The 15,934-nt window shown below is 33.8% G+C and overlaps 2 protein-coding genes across 2 annotated transcripts; both read left to right on the top strand.

The window, feature by feature from the left end:
- The first annotated feature begins 1,576 nt into the window (after positions 1-1,576).
- Positions 1,577-5,185, top strand: LOC103453609 (AP2-like ethylene-responsive transcription factor AIL1). The gene is made up of 9 exons (XM_008393168.4): positions 1,577-2,010; positions 2,117-2,723; positions 2,896-2,978; positions 3,150-3,158; positions 3,360-3,448; positions 3,666-3,739; positions 3,865-3,915; positions 4,151-4,227; positions 4,475-5,185. Exons 1-9 carry the CDS (start codon positions 1,821-1,823, stop codon positions 4,957-4,959), a joined length of 1,665 nt encoding a protein of 554 aa, XP_008391390.2. The 5' UTR covers positions 1,577-1,820; the 3' UTR covers positions 4,960-5,185.
- Positions 5,186-12,759: 7,574 nt separating this feature from the next.
- LOC139187792 (uncharacterized) lies at positions 12,760-13,464 on the top strand. Its single transcript, XM_070804387.1, has one exon. The coding sequence runs from the start codon at positions 12,760-12,762 to the stop codon at positions 13,462-13,464; it is 705 nt and encodes a 234-aa protein (XP_070660488.1).
- The last annotated feature ends 2,470 nt before the right edge of the window (positions 13,465-15,934 follow it).

Genomic DNA, 15,934 nt, shown 5'->3' with positions numbered 1-15,934 from the left:
ATTTTAATATTAAAAAAAAACTGACGCATGGATCTGCATGCCCCTCACACAAGCTGTTTATGAAACTTACTACACTATTTATAAAATATATTACACTGTTTATGAAATTTAATGGTACTACATTATTTATGAAACTTAACGGTACGACACTGTTTATGAAACTTAACGGTACTACAATGTTTGTGAAACTTAATTGTACGACACTGTTTATGAAACTTAACGATACTACACTGTTCGTCCAAGATTTTCAAGTTCTTTCACCAGAATGCAACGAAAAGATAAAAAAAAAAAAAAAAAACATGATAGAGATCAACATCCACACCGTTAAAGTCATGCATGGCTAAAAGATGTAGTTCTGAATCGAACGGAACCCACTTCAATTTGAAATTTGAAATTTAGAGGAATAAAATATGCTTGGATTATGTCAAATGGTTATGCAACTGAATAATTGGTTGGGTGCTCTTTGCATGCGCCTTTAGTTAGGTTTTTATTTTGTTATTTTATTTTATTTTTCTTATCCATATCATTAAATAAAGTTATAACATGATTTTTGGTTAAAACTCAAAATTTTGAAATCATTTTCATTAGTTTTTCTTTATTCTAAAACCTTGTAAAAGTTAACAAAGATATCTTTCACCATAAAATATTCCAAATTTGCTTGTGCTTCATCTAGTTAGAAATTTTTATGTGTATGTTACATTTTCACATGTTATTTAATTTACTCATATTATTATGCATGTATTTACTTATTAAAATTATATTGTAGGTCAATTATATCTATTTTATGACATAATGTCACAATATCCCACTAAAAGTTGATGTTGTTTAGGGCTAGTTTGGTATTGCTGTGCTTTGAAAAAAAGTTGCTGTGAGAATAAGCGGCTGTGAAATAAATCAGCAGAGTGTTTGGTAAACTTTTTTGTAAAAGTGCTTTTGGAAAAAAAAGCAGTCTGATAGTGAATCTTTTCATTAAAGGAGCACTGTAGCTCGGTATGCTTTGAAAAAAAGCTAGTTTTCCAAAGCTGCAAATAGCAGCTTCAGCTTTTTCCTTTGATTTCAGCTTATTCTCACATCAGCTTCCAAAATAAGCCCTTTTTTTTTTCAGTTTACCAAACACCTAAAACCCTTACAGCTTTTTTTCATGGATGTTTTTTTTAAGCACCTCACTCTCAAACCACCCCTTAAACCGTTCAAAGTATTTGTACATTTTGACAGAAAAAAAAAAGTATTTGTAAATTTGATTTTGAACTTGTTAGACAAAAAATAATAAAGTAATATTAGGAAGACTCAATTTGTAGATTAAATTTTAAAAACTTAAAAATATAAAAGTTGATTATTGGTTTATTATTTAAATATTAATAAACGTGTTCATTTTTTTTGATAATAAAATTTTCTGCTTGTCGTAGCCACCACTGCAGGAATATGACAAAGAAATGAAAGAGGGGAGAGGCACAGAGTCCAAGGATTTCAATACAAAACAGAAACAGTGGTAAGAATATAAAGACGAATGGGACTTCTGTAGTTTTTCACAAATCGGGTTTTAGGTCTACACGTCTATAAAGCCCCATAGAGAGGAACACCCTCCCCCCACAAGGACTAATGACTCTGAAGAAGTAAATCTATGGAACAAAAAAAAAACGAACACATACTTTCATATCCTAGCTAGCAAACTCGTTTCTCCCCCTTGTTCCCCATAACACTGCCACAAGTCCCCCCTTTTTGAAAGCTCATAAACTTCCCAAAAACCCAACTATTTGAGAGAGAGAGAGAGAGAGAGAGAGAGAGAGAGAGAGAGAGGTGTTTTTTGAGTGGGGTTAGTTATGAGTAATTGGTTGGGATTCTCTCTGGCTCCACACTTGAGGATCCATGAAGGATTTGGTGGGAGGGAAGAAGAACAAGAACATGTAGGAGGTGGAGGCTTCTCTTCTGAAATGACCATCATGCCCTTGCGCTCTGATGGTTCTCTCTGTGTTTCTGCTGACCCTTTCAGCCGCTCCAATGGCTCTGAAGGTATTGCATATAAAGTAGAAGCTTTTTTATAATTATTTTCTGGGTTCTCTCTTTCTGTGCATTCTTTTTTTTAGTATTTTCATATGATTTGTATAATTTTTGGAAGATTGGAGATATGAGAACCAAATGGGTGCAACAAGTGAGACAGCTGCAGACCCAAACGAAGACGGTCCAAAGCTTGAAGATTTCTTGGGCAGCTGCTACTCCAGCTCTCCTCCTCCAACTGATGAAACCAAAGCCTACAACTTCCACACCCAGCAAGACCAAAACCAAGACTCACCCATCTCCCAAATCAACGTCAACGAGTCTCCCAACTTCACCACCACCACACCCAGCAACGGAGAAATCGAACCCAGCAGAGATCGCTTTATCAATAATCAACCCTACACCCATTACTGCAATACCCTGAACCCAGCACAAAGCCTTGTCCCTAGTAATGGCATGTACAAATCTTGGTTGGGCCAAACGCTGCCCTTTTGCGATGAGAAATCATTATGTGGTGGTGATCATCAGTCCGCTCTCTCACTCACCATGTGTCCAAGCTTGCAAAATGGTAATAATAATAATAATATGGGTGTAATTTCTCATCAACAAATCCAAATAGTAGATAACAAGAAAAGGGCTGTTGGGAAATCTCCTGCTAGAGAACCAGTTCCTAGAAAATCTCTCGACACTTTTGGTCAGCGTACTTCTCAGTACCGGGGTGTCACCAGGTACATACCAACTATTTACTTTCTTTTCCTTTTCTTAGATTTTCTTTGTCGATACAAGCGATGGTGGATAGCCGGAAATTGAACTCGGAAGCTCGAGTACAGAAAGAATGCTACTATGAAAATATGTTCCTTTTTTTATTAACTTTTTTGTTCTTAAATTTATCTGTTTTAGGCATAGGTGGACTGGGAGATATGAGGCCCATCTGTGGGATAATAGTTGCAGAAAAGAAGGGCAAACAAGGAAAGGAAGGCAAGGTGAGAAAATTGTTATTAAAAGTATTTGGTTTTCTTTTTATAAATTTTTTTGGGGTACGTTTGTTTGTTAGAGGAATATACTAACGGTCTGGTTTTTTTTTTTTTTTTCTTTTTGTTTTTCCATGCATTTTGTTATGGGGTTGGTCTTTCTTCACACTATTGCAACTGCAGTTTATCTGGGTAAGTGAATCTTTAGCTCTGAACCTCTGATACCAATTTGCATGTATTTTCCTCTGATACCAATTTGCATGTATTTTCTGTATTCAGTTTTTGGACGTAACTTTTATTGATCGATTACATTAAAAGATATGCATTTTAATTTGTGAATTTTTTAAAAAAACTTTCATATTATTCGTTTCCCCTCTGCAAAACGATCATCAGGCGGTTATGATAAGGAGGAGAGAGCTGCTAGGGCTTATGATTTAGCTGCACTCAAGTATTGGGGTTCAACTACTCATATAAACTTCCCAGTAAGTTTTGGTCTCTACCACTCTTAAGATTTGGTTTTTATGTATTATAAAGCGATCGTTGTAAACTAAGTTAGTGAAAGGAGAGGGAGAGATTTCGACCCGTTAGTTGTTGAATAAATTCAAATATCCTAAAAACTGAAACAATTCACCAACAAATTATCAAAACTATTATTTGTTTTCTTCTGTAATTTTCTTCCTGTCTCTTTCTGCTGATCAGCTAAGTACTTATGAAAAAGAGTTAGAAGAGATGAAGAACATGACAAGGCAAGAATTTGTAGCCAATTTGAGAAGGTACATACCCTTTTACTACTTTCTGGACCATGATTTTCTTTTTCGAATTTGTAGCATCTTTTATATATTTATTTTAGTTTGAACTTTTTCTTGGTCTGAATGGCATCTTTTGATGTTGGTATTAGGAAAAGCAGTGGGTTTTCAAGAGGAGCCTCTGTATACAGAGGTGTGACAAGGTATGGCACACAGCAACTTTAATAATAGAGTTGCCATTATTTACTGCAATTTTTTTTTTTTTGCAGCCTTTTCAATTATCATAGTCAATAATAGGCAAACATTATTAAAAATGTCCATATGATATCAAACATTTCTAAATTTTAGTACATTATTAAATTCCAACCTCATCCAATTTCCTATCCTTTTTTTCCCCTCAAATCTGTCAAAACGAAATTATTTTCTTTGTCCTGACAGACACCATCAGCATGGAAGGTGGCAAGCTAGGATTGGCAGAGTTGCTGGAAACAAAGACTTGTACCTTGGAACATTTAGTAAGTTGATTTCACATAAATTAAAAATCCCTTATCAATTTTGAGGACTCTCTAGTACGTTGTTTCCTTATTTTATACGCTGAAATTTATTACCATTAAATTCGAGTTTTGGAACGAGAATCTAACAGTAAATTTTTTTAGTGTTCATAGAATACAGCGCAACATAATATAATTTTGTCAAATGAATCGAATTTATATACGACATTTTGAATGATTATGATGATGTTCTTGGTGTCGATTAATTTAGGCACACAAGAAGAAGCAGCTGAGGCTTATGACATTGCAGCAATCAAGTTTAGGGGCACAAGTGCTGTGACCAACTTTGACATGAGTAGGTATGATGTGAAGAGGATTTGCTCAAGCTCCACCCTCATTGCCAGTGACCTTGCCAAACGTTCACCGAAAGACTCAGCTCCTCCGGCCGCAGCGATCGAGGACTTCAATTCCTGCGCTTCGTCTACTTCTCCACATCCCCTTTTGGCCATCACAAGTGGTGGTGAACCTTCTGATGACTTGGCTGACATGATGTGGAACAATGCAGCAGAGGATCATTCAAACACAAACGCACCATTGGGTGCCTCAAGCCCAAAAAGTCATGAGTTTGGCATTGGAGGAGGTGATTATTCTCATGCTTATTTCTCAGCAGGAAATAATGGTGGGACTGATCACAGCAGGCTTGGAAATCTTGGTTTGGTTCAACAGGTTCCTATGTTTGCACTGTGGAATGACTAATCATTGTGAATTAGCAAAAGTAAGGAACACAAATTAGTCTCTAGGAATTGGTTAATTTGTGGTGGAAATTACGGTAGCTAGCTAAGTTAGATTGTAGAAATGAAGAGCAGAAATGTAACATGGAAGTTAATCTGGGTTCATGTTTTGGTGTTACATCTGATTAACTGTAACCGATATTGTTTAAGAACAAATTAACTGAAATTAGTGGTGACTCATGTTGTTCTGAGATCTGACTATAGAATCTAGCCAGCTGACCATAAATATCCCTTGAAAATAAAATACTTAATTAATTTAGGGTTTTTTGTTGTGTACTCAGTAATTTTATACTTCCGAGTTTTTAACTGTTGTATTGTCGGTAAATATATATTATGAAACCACGGTTATTCACTTCTTTCGGGGGCCAAGAAGAATCACATAGGGTTTCGAACTCGAGACCTCGGGGTTTTAGTTTTAAGGAAGTTTTGTAATTCGTTCTTTACTACTGTGCTATCAGCTCGTGGTGTCTTTTTATTATTATTTTTTTAGTATATCGATATTTTAACATTAGGAGGAAGAGGAGTTTGGCTAAACCATACAATGAACAACCTAATTTGCTATCGAATTTACTATTTATGAGATTCGAACCTATGATCTCTTGTTTTTAAATGAAGAGAAATGCCAGTTTCTTTTTATTATTAATTAAATTGTCTTATTTCATGCCTAAAAAAAATCCAATTTATCTTATTTTTCTATTAAATTGATATTAGTTCGATCTGTTGAGCGGAAACGTGGGATTTCCAACGTTACAAAAATTTAAAAATTTTGGGCCGCGCCACGTGGTACTTTGTGGAGCTTCAGATTCTGAAAATTTGAATACTTCAATTGCAAGGATTAATCCAACTCTACAAATTACCCAAAAAATTAAAAAGAAATCATTAAAAATGTTCAAAAAACTTACAAAGTCCATACTTATGAATTCTTATAAAGTTTAACTCAATTGCAAATTAAACATTTAAAATTAAACAAAAATCTACAGCGATAATTATACATGGAGAAAGACGAAAAAAAAACATTAAAAGATAAAAAATATATTGAAAATAGTGATCGTTTTTGTTCTTATCCTTTCTCCTTTCAAACTGAAAGACATACACAAAAATAATTACTGTTTTGAGTGGAGAGTAAACGCAATTTTATTGCCTTCGCCCTTCATCAATTGATATAATGCTCTAATTAGGAGACTATTGCCATAAATTTAGTCTATTTATTTTAACGAAAAGAAACAGAAAAAAAAATTATTATATCATGCTGTGTCACTTGGAAGATTGAAGTAGACAATTCGAAGTCCTTTTTTTTTTTGGTCATTCAATTCGGAGTACTTTGGATAGCAGTTGAGTAAACTGTGAAAACGATGGAAGCTATTAGATGAAGACCAACTTGACAAAAGTTCTTGTAATAAAGAATGAATTAAGTTTTTCTTGGGAAGGTAAAAGCGGTGACATCAAATATTTGTTATTCTTTGAGAAGAGATTTGACTTACTTTATCAAAATATAAGTATATTTAAAACGAAAAAAAAATTCTTCTCATGGCTCATGAGCCTCATGTAACATAAGTTCTACTAGGTTGAACATTGTAATTTTTCACCTTGAACGATGTTTATTTTTCGAAATACGTACTAAATAAAATTCGTGATGAATTTAGTTCTGTCAAGTAGTGTCTTGAAATAAAAACTTTATTTGGACACAACACAAGCAAAGTAATGTTGTAAAAGCTGTTTCTAAGATTTAATTTTATTGAATTTAGGCCTCAAAATCGTAGGCAAACTCATGCAGTGGAATTCTTTCTTCTTGGGCAGCAAAAGCGGTGCGTGCATGGCGGTTTGCTAAAATACGCAGGTTACGTAGTACATTATGGCGGAAAAGGTCAAAGAAGTGGGGGCACGTCCCTTTGACTCGCGGAAAAGAAAAAGAATCCAGCCAGTTTTTCCTGATAAGCTGAGACTGAGGAGGTGCGGTGCCTTAATTTGCGTGCCCTTTGGCATTTTCTGATGAACTGTGCAGCAGTGCGCCTCTCTCTATCTCTGGCAAAAGAGTAATGGTAAGATGAATAAGTTTGTAGAAATTGATAATTGAATTATTATTTAAATGTTGAAAAATATAATTATTTTTATTAATAATATATTATTTAGTTAAATTTATTTATAAATTTAGTATCTCTAAATTTTTAAATCTGACCATAATACGATTACATATGTTATACGTTATTATACAAATAAAAAACTTAAAAAATCTTCTTATATAATAATACAATCTAGTAATTTGATTCTAGTGGTATTACTACTCACAAGTAAATAAGAGATTTTATATTTAATTTTCGTTAAAAACGAATTTAAATGATTTTATTACTAACTTATTATAAGATTAAACTCATTTCCTCTACTTATAAATCATATCGATTGTTAAAAAAATAAAATAAAAAATACATGAGATACTGCACATTGAAAAATCTGTTCGGTCGAAGGGTCTGCAGGCATGCAGCCAACCAACCCATCAATCAAATCTAAAGACAGGTCAACAAGTACTTCGCTTCAATTAATTTGGATCAATTAAATTTCGTTTTTAATACCTGAATAAAGCCTAAACGGGAGGACGTTTTTAATGAGATATTTTTTAAAGAATAATGCTAGTTAGGCTAATTGTTGGGACAAATAAAAAATTATACGATGTATTATTAATAAAAAATAAACGTATTAATCACATTTAAGTAATAATTTAATTATAAATAATCTATTCATATTACTCTTTAGATTTGATTTAAAAAGTTGACTTTCTTAATATTACTCTTTTTGAAAAAGTAGATGACAATAATTTTGAATATTGTTCAAGATTATGGACTTTACAATAAATTGAATATAAGCTTGGCAAGTGAAAGCCACTTAATACTATGGTTTACTCATTTTTATTTTATTTTATTTGTGAGAGAAGTCTTATGTTTGATTCTCGCCAAATGTACATTTGAACATTATTACTAGTCTATTTCCTACTCTGTTAGTGTAAATAATATCGCTTGTTTAAAAAAAAAAATTTACTAAGTGTAAATCCAAGAAGAATTAATTGTAAAAAAAAGTTGGCTTAGTTTTTAAGGCTTCTTTTCTAAAATTTAGAGTTCATATAGAAGTGATTTTAAAATGACTAAAAACGATTTTGGTGAAAATATTTTTTTAACCAATTCTTAGTACTTAAAGTGTTTTGTATAAAAAAACACATAACTAGTGCTTATTCAAAAAGCACTTCAAGTGCCTTTAAAACCCACAAACATTTTCTTTAAAAAGACTTTCAATCATTTTAAAAACACTTCTAAAAGTGTCCTTAGATGTCAATTTTTATACTATTGAGTTGGAGTTTGTTTTGCCAGAAATCTGTAGCACGTGCTTTTAAAATTTAGAGAGTATTTTGAATTTTTTTAGGGTGATTTTGTATAAAATCAATCAAATGTTATGATATTGACAATATATCAATCAAATTTATTTCAATTATAAATAGGTCAATAAGACGTTAAGCTACATTAAAACACCTTAATCAAATTAAAATTACTATTCATGCCATTGTCATTTAAAACACCCAACCTCTTCATATGCCTCATTGTAAACCGCGTAAAACACTATCAGACTTCAACCTCCTTTGCCTTGCAGCCATAAAACGCCCTCAGACAACAACCTCCACCGCTTCCCACCACCTTCAACCTCCATTTTTTGGCCTCACAACAACTGCCTTTCAACTTTGTGCCACTCCGAAGGATTTCATACTTTTGCCCTAATTTTGACGAACAATTCCCACTTGCGCTTGAGAAATCACGATCAAGTTATTTTTTTTCTTCCTATTTTCTTCTTGTTCTTCAATTCTAATGTTTTAGGTTACTTAAGTTGTGTTTTTAAGAGATTTGGTGTAATTTTGCACATTACACCTTTTTTGGTTTTGAATTTGAGCTTGTTTGGATATTAAAATCAGTTTGGGCATATTACAGATTTAGTCTATTTAGATATATTTGCTAGCTCTGTGTATGTTTGTTTATTCATGGTGGTTATGTCGTTTAGCCTAATCACCACTCCTCGTGCTCTTTTTCTTAGGTTATGTGCTCCATTTCAAATTCTAAGTTTTGTGGATTCAGACACTGCAACGCAATGTCTGTTTCCTATTCTACGATTGTACATTGATATTCAAAAAGTTTTGTGAATTCAAACATTGTGTTCTAGTGTCTGTTTCTTGTTCTGTGATTGTACGTTGATATTCAAAAGTTTGTGATTTACGCAGTGTCTGTTTCTTGTTATGTGGATTCAGACACTTCGTTGCAGTGTTTGTCTCATGTTCTGTGATTATGCATTGATGTTCAAATAGTTTCCATGGATTCAGACACTACGTTGCATTGTTTGTTTCTTGTTCTACGACATGCGGTTTAATTTGATGCAAAGCGAAGAACTTTACTAGGGCTTGACATCCCGCAAATACTCTTGAAATAGAAGGGTGCCTTCGGGTACACGGACACATGTAGTGCATGGCTGTCGTTAACTCGTGCCGTAAGGTGTTGGGTTAATTCTCGCAACGAGCGCAACCCTCGTGTTTAGTTGCCACCGTCGAGTTTGAAACCCTAAGCAGATTGCCTGTGATAAGCCAGAGGAAGGTGAGGATGATGTCAAGTCATCATGTTCCTTATGCCCTGGGAGACACACATGCTACAATGGTCAGGATAAAGGGTCACGATCCTACAAGGGTGAGCTAACTCCAAAAACTCGTATTCAGTTCGGATTGTAGGCTGCATTACAATACAACTTTATACACTACAATACAATACTCGATAATATGGTAGAAAGAAATATCTGAATCTTTCTACAATACTATTGTATCTCTAGTCTGCCCATTTCATTTAAGACACGAAATTTTTATCCTTTTTGATATTCAAAAGTTTATGTGATTCCGATAATGTGTTGCAATGTCTGTTTCCTATTATGTGGATTCAGACACTGCAACGCAATGTCTATTTCATGTTTTGTGATTGTGCATTGATATTCAAATAGTTTATGTGGATTCAGACACTGTGTTGCAGTGTCTGTTTCCTGTTTATGTGATTGTACTTTGATATTCAAAAGTTTATTTGGTTTCGACACTGCGTTGTAGTGTATGTTTCTTGTTCTATAGATTCAAACACTTCATTGCAGTATTAGAGAGAGAAGAGACAGTGAAGAGGAAATAGTTAAGGCATGGTTGGACATAACGTGTGTTAAAATATAGAGAGAGATAAGGAAAGATGGATAGAAAAGTCAAATTCCAAGTATTTGTAATCACTTAAAGCCATTGTGACATTCATCATTGACCTAGGCCTAATTAATAAAAATATATCATTGATTAAGTCTAAAACAAAAATATGTCATTGATATATGTTTAAATAGTAACGTTTATTGATTTTTGGCTAAATTATTATTTTTATTTATTATTTATTTTCATTTGGAAGTTAGAGTTTCCTAAGAAGGTGGAGCTAGAATTTAAGTGTGGGGCACCAAAAAATAAAAGTGTAAAAATTATATAAACATCATTCGAAACAAAATTACTAAATTACCAATACATGCCATTTAATATTACGATATAGTAGTTTTTTTCTTCATTGGTAAGTGAGGTATTCTATATTCAATTCTTGCTAAAAGTAAATTTGAACCACATTATTGCTAGCCTATTGTGAGGTTTAACCCACTCCCCTAACCACCGTAGACCTACTCTAACCCTTGGAGTAAAACTCAAATTTTAGGTTCTAAACTTATCACAACTTGCTACAACCCTAGAAGCAAATATGAGTTTTAACCCACAACTCATTTCTGAGGCAAATTTAGGTAAGGATTTCTCATGGGTTAGTACGACTGGGTCACCATATATATGTATTTTTTTTTAGTTTTATATTTATAAATTCATTGAATCCAACGACTAAGATCTAATATGATCAAACCCAACGGTAAGAAAAAAAATTTAACGGTCCAAATTTAAATCCAACAAGTAATTAAAAAAAATTCTTTTATGTATTTCATATGCTTTCGTAGTGTTCCACGAGTTTCATGGTGTCTGTTAATGAATTTTCAATATTTATTTGAATCTAAATATTTTTAGGTTAAAAGGTTCATAAAATTAAACTAGGATAGTCTACATAATTTTTTCCCCAAAAAAAAAGTTCATTTAAGAAAAAAATTATCCTAAATTCATTTTTAATAATATCGGACAAAAAATTTAACCCAAAGGAATTGGAGGAGAAAATATGTTTCTGGGTTAAACCTAAATTTTTGAATTAAAAATTTTTGTTTTAACTCCAGGGTTTGAAATGATCCAAGTATAGATAATACGTTTGTTTAAAAAAAAAAAAAAATCTCCAAGACATTATCAAAAAGAACTCATAGAGAAATCTATGAATCAAACAAGATTTTTATTTTTTATTTTTAAGAAGCGATATTATCTACACTAAGCGGGTGGGGGAATTGACTAAACCTCACAATGGGTGGGTCAAAATATTGTGGTTCAAAATTGCCTTTGGTAAGAATTGAACTTAAGACTTCTCACTTACAAATGAAGAGAAATATCACTAGACCATAGTACTAAACGACATGAATCAAACAAGAATTATACTCATTGTCATAATTTTTTAAAGGAAAAAAGATAAATTAAAATAAAAGACAAAAATACATAAAACTGAGCTCAATCCCCAAATAGAAGAGTATATTCAATAAAGAAGGGCTTGACGTAGTAACATGGCAACTTTTCTCAAGATTTGTATTAATTACATTGCATTACTGTTTTGCTAATATGATATAAACAAGTTTTAAGATTGAGCATTCTTCAAACTATTCAATATTAAGAGCACTTTCATTGTAGGAAGGCCCTCCATGACAATTGGCAATTGAATCTCCTTCACTGAATAATAACTGTCTTTAATGAACAGTAATTGCCTTTTGTATTTCCACCCCTAAACTGAATAGTCATGGCAACATGCAATAAAATATAAATATTTTTTATTTTATAAAATAATAAAAAATAATTTTATTTGTAATTTTTGATAGGATTTTTAACCGGTCTCATTACCCCATGTGTCATTATCCAAAAGTAAAATTTTTTGTGATGGATTTTCGATAAGATTTTTAACTAATCCCGTCGCGTCACGTGCCACAATCTGTTTAGAATCTTTGACGATAGATTTCCAATAAGATTTTTAACCAATCCTGTAATGCCACGTGTCACAATCTGAGTGAAATCTTTGAGGATAGATTTCGATAAGATTTTTAACGAATCACGACGTACCACGTGGCATTATCTACAACCTAATCCTTTCTTTTTTCTCCATATAACCCACCATTCATTCTAATAAATCTCACACCAAAATCAAAATCTCTATCCTTATTCATAGTTTCTCTTTCCTTCTTACACTATCTTCTTCAATGATGTTGTAGGAAATCAATTAGCAAGAGAAAGAATTGTTTAAGCAAGGGGAAGATATGTTCAATCTCCAAGAAGGAGAAAATGAGATGGAAGACGAAGAGGATGAGGAGCGTAGAAGGAGTGATGACAAAGTAAGAAGCCAAAGAGCCTCACAATCCCGTCGAGTCGTCCAAGTTGTGGCTGAGATATTCAGGCCCAACCATTCCGCAAACATTGATAGAAGCAAGCAACAAAGAGGTAATGATCTCTTGGATGATTATTTTGTCCATAACAGTGCATTCCCTGATACGTACTTTTGACGTTGTTTTAGAATGCAACGACATTTGTTCAACAAAATCATGATTGCTATTTGCAACCATGGGTCTTCTGCCTGAGCAAAAAATTATTGCTGCCTTGCGGATGCTTGCATATGGAACATCTGCAGACCAAGTGGATGAGATAGTGAAAATGGGGAAATCAACCATTCTTAAGTCCTTAATGAAGTTTTGCTTCGCAATCGAATTTATCTACACCAAAGAGTACCTCCAGAGACCTACGACAATTGACTTGCAAAAGCTTCTGAAGAAGAGTGAGATGCGAGTTTTTCCTGGCATGATTGGAAGCATCGATTGTATGCACTGGACTTGGAAAAACTATCCAAGTGCATGGCAAAGAGCTTATGGGGACATAAAATGGGCAAAAAGTATCATTTTGGAGGCAATGGCATCATTTGATACATGGATTTGGCATGCTTTTTTTGGTGTTCCAGGATATCAAAATGACCTCAATATCCTTGCCCAATCTTCAGTGTTCAACGAGGTGCTACAAGGAAAAGCACTGAAAGTCACGTACTGGGTCATTGGACATAAGTACGATGGAGCATACTACCTAGCAGACAAAATTTACTCAAGGTGGACATCGTTTGTCAAAACAGTGCCACATCAGCTAAGTGAAAAGAAAAAGCACATCGTAAGATGTCAAGAGGGGTGTAGGAAGTATGTGGAACGTTGTTTTGGTATCTTCCAAGCTCATTGGGTTATTGTCAGGGGTGCTGCCAGATTGTTTGATTTAGAGTCACTTTGATCCATCATGATGACGTTTACCATTCTTCATAACATGATTGTGGAAGATGAGTATGATTATGATGTCATTGATGAGTTTGAGCCAGACACGGTGAACAATTCCAAAACATAAATATATTGTGCTCATGACGCCACCTAAGAACCCATGCAACACGAGCCATTAGAAAGGGATGGACGTTAGAATGAAAGTCTCATTCACCGATATATTTCACTCCAATCCTCATACTATCACAAAGTCAGGCAAAGTGACTTGATATAGCACTTGTGGGAATTGAAACATGCTCAAGAAACTTAAAAATAAGCTTGTGGTGGAAGAAGAATGCTCTTAGTTTGTTTGGTGTGTTTTTTAAGTTTATTTAGTGTGTTTTTTTTTTATTTGGTGTGTTTATGTAATTTTATTTGGTGTGTTTTTATGTAATTTTATTTGGTGTGTTTATGTTCTTTGAATAAAGATTCTCTTAGTTTAAATAAAGTACCAAATTAAATAAAGATACCCTTAGTTTAAATACTAAATTAAATAAATACGAAATTACATAAAGTACCAAAATAAATAAATATGAAATTACAACACAAAGTGATTGAAAAATTATGGGCTCCGATTATACAACAAATTCCTTAGTCCCTCGTGAATGGAAAATCATCACCTAACCAATTTGTGGTGCTAAGACCATCACCACTTGCTCTCTCTTCTCTTGCACACCTCTTCCGCAACACGTCAGTTTTCTTCGAATTCCAAAAATATTTAGAATTCAGAGACATCATATCTATAGGCTCCTTCATAATGTCACGATCTTGTTAAGCCCTTCTTTCTTCTTTAAGTTCTTCCCTTTCTTGCCTAAGTAGCTCTCTTTATCTCTCATTGGCTTGAAATAATCTTTCAGCACTGCAGCTTTTGCCTCATCTGTAGCCTTATCAGCCTCAAATTTAGCCATTTCCCGCACCAAAGTCAATTTATCTTAGCGAGCAAGTTCTTCCATATATTTTGCATAATCATTCTTGGAAGAACTCCATTTCTGTTTGAAGCCTTCTTACCTTGAGGCCTAAGTGGATAACGGGTCGATCTCGATACTTGTTTAGGGGTTGCTTCCGACACTTGTTCTATGTCACTTTCATGAACATGCGAGTTGTGATTTGGCATATAGTGTAAATGGGGGTTGTTCATGACAACTTCTGAACTGACTGACACAACTCTGATGGGACAATCTTTGACAATATTCCAACATTCCCACCGGTTGAATGATTTGTTTTTGTTTTTGGCATTATACCAAGCTTGCACTTGAAGTGTCCACAAAATGCAGGAGCAAAAAAAATTATAATCAAAGTAGATAATGTAAATTTGGGTATAGTACAAACAAATAAATAATGTATTATTACCTGATCCACGTAATTTTCCCCACTTCGAATATTAGTACTAGCTTGTGCCAAGGTGTTTCTCCAATGGGTAAACGATTGGCTAAGTATTCTCCAACGACTTGAGAGCGATTGTTCCGTTCTTTTGCCACCAATTTTCTCAAGAAAAAGGGAATGAATATTGCTCCACATTTCTTGCAACTGCATCTCATTACCCGTAATCTGATCATGAGTAACTTCAACCCAGCTAGAACATAAAGTAACATCTTCAATAAGCGTCCAATTCGTACCTGCATCATTCGCCATTTTTTTGGAAACAAAAGTATATAGAAACTTTGAGATAAAGATTGGAATGTGGTTGAAAGTATATGAGAAAATATGAAAGTGTTGTGTAAGGTGGAAGATAATGATAAGGTATTTATAGAAAATAAAATATTTTTTTTAAATTGTTTTTAAAAATTTAAATAAATTTTTATTAATTTTTAACAAGTATTAATTTTTTTATTAACTTAATTAATTTCGATTGTTGGATTACATAAAATTTGAAATCCAACCTTCCAGATTGTGACACGTGGCATAACAACAACATATCAAAATTTTTTCCCTTTTTTTATTTTTAAAGTTGAAAAACATGGACCGTTGATCTGGAATCGAACGACTCAGATTGTGCCATGTCATATAGCTGTTGGGGGAGTTTTGAAATTTTTTTTACCGTTGGAAATCAAACGGTCTAGAAAAAAAAAAGCCATTAAAATCCAACGGGCGAGTGGGTGCCATGTTGCACCTAGTAACGGTAACATATTAGAGTGTAAACCGCGGGCCCCACCATTTGAAATCTTGTTAGTGACGCGCCCTCACGCGTCTGACGCAAATTTTTTTATAACATGGCTGACATCAGCTTTGCATAACAAAACCCTCAGACACTAGGACCTTGGACTCCCACCCGTCCTCTCCCACGGGCTCCCCTTTAGCCCAATTGCTTGCATGGGCCATTCACCACGCTGGATTTGCTCTAAACTTTGTGTTGGGTTTTACGTCTCAAAATTAGGATGATGCAAAAAATTAAGTTTGTGTTACCTATTTGGTTTTGGTGTCCTTTTTGGCTTTGGATTTTGACTTCT

The sequence above is a fragment of the Malus domestica genome, chromosome 09, assembly GCF_042453785.1.
Source record: "Malus domestica chromosome 09, GDT2T_hap1".
Lineage (NCBI taxonomy): Eukaryota > Viridiplantae > Streptophyta > Magnoliopsida > Rosales > Rosaceae > Malus > Malus domestica.
The sequence above is the reverse complement of the archived record's forward strand: the minus strand, read 5'-3'. Positions and strand labels throughout refer to the sequence as shown.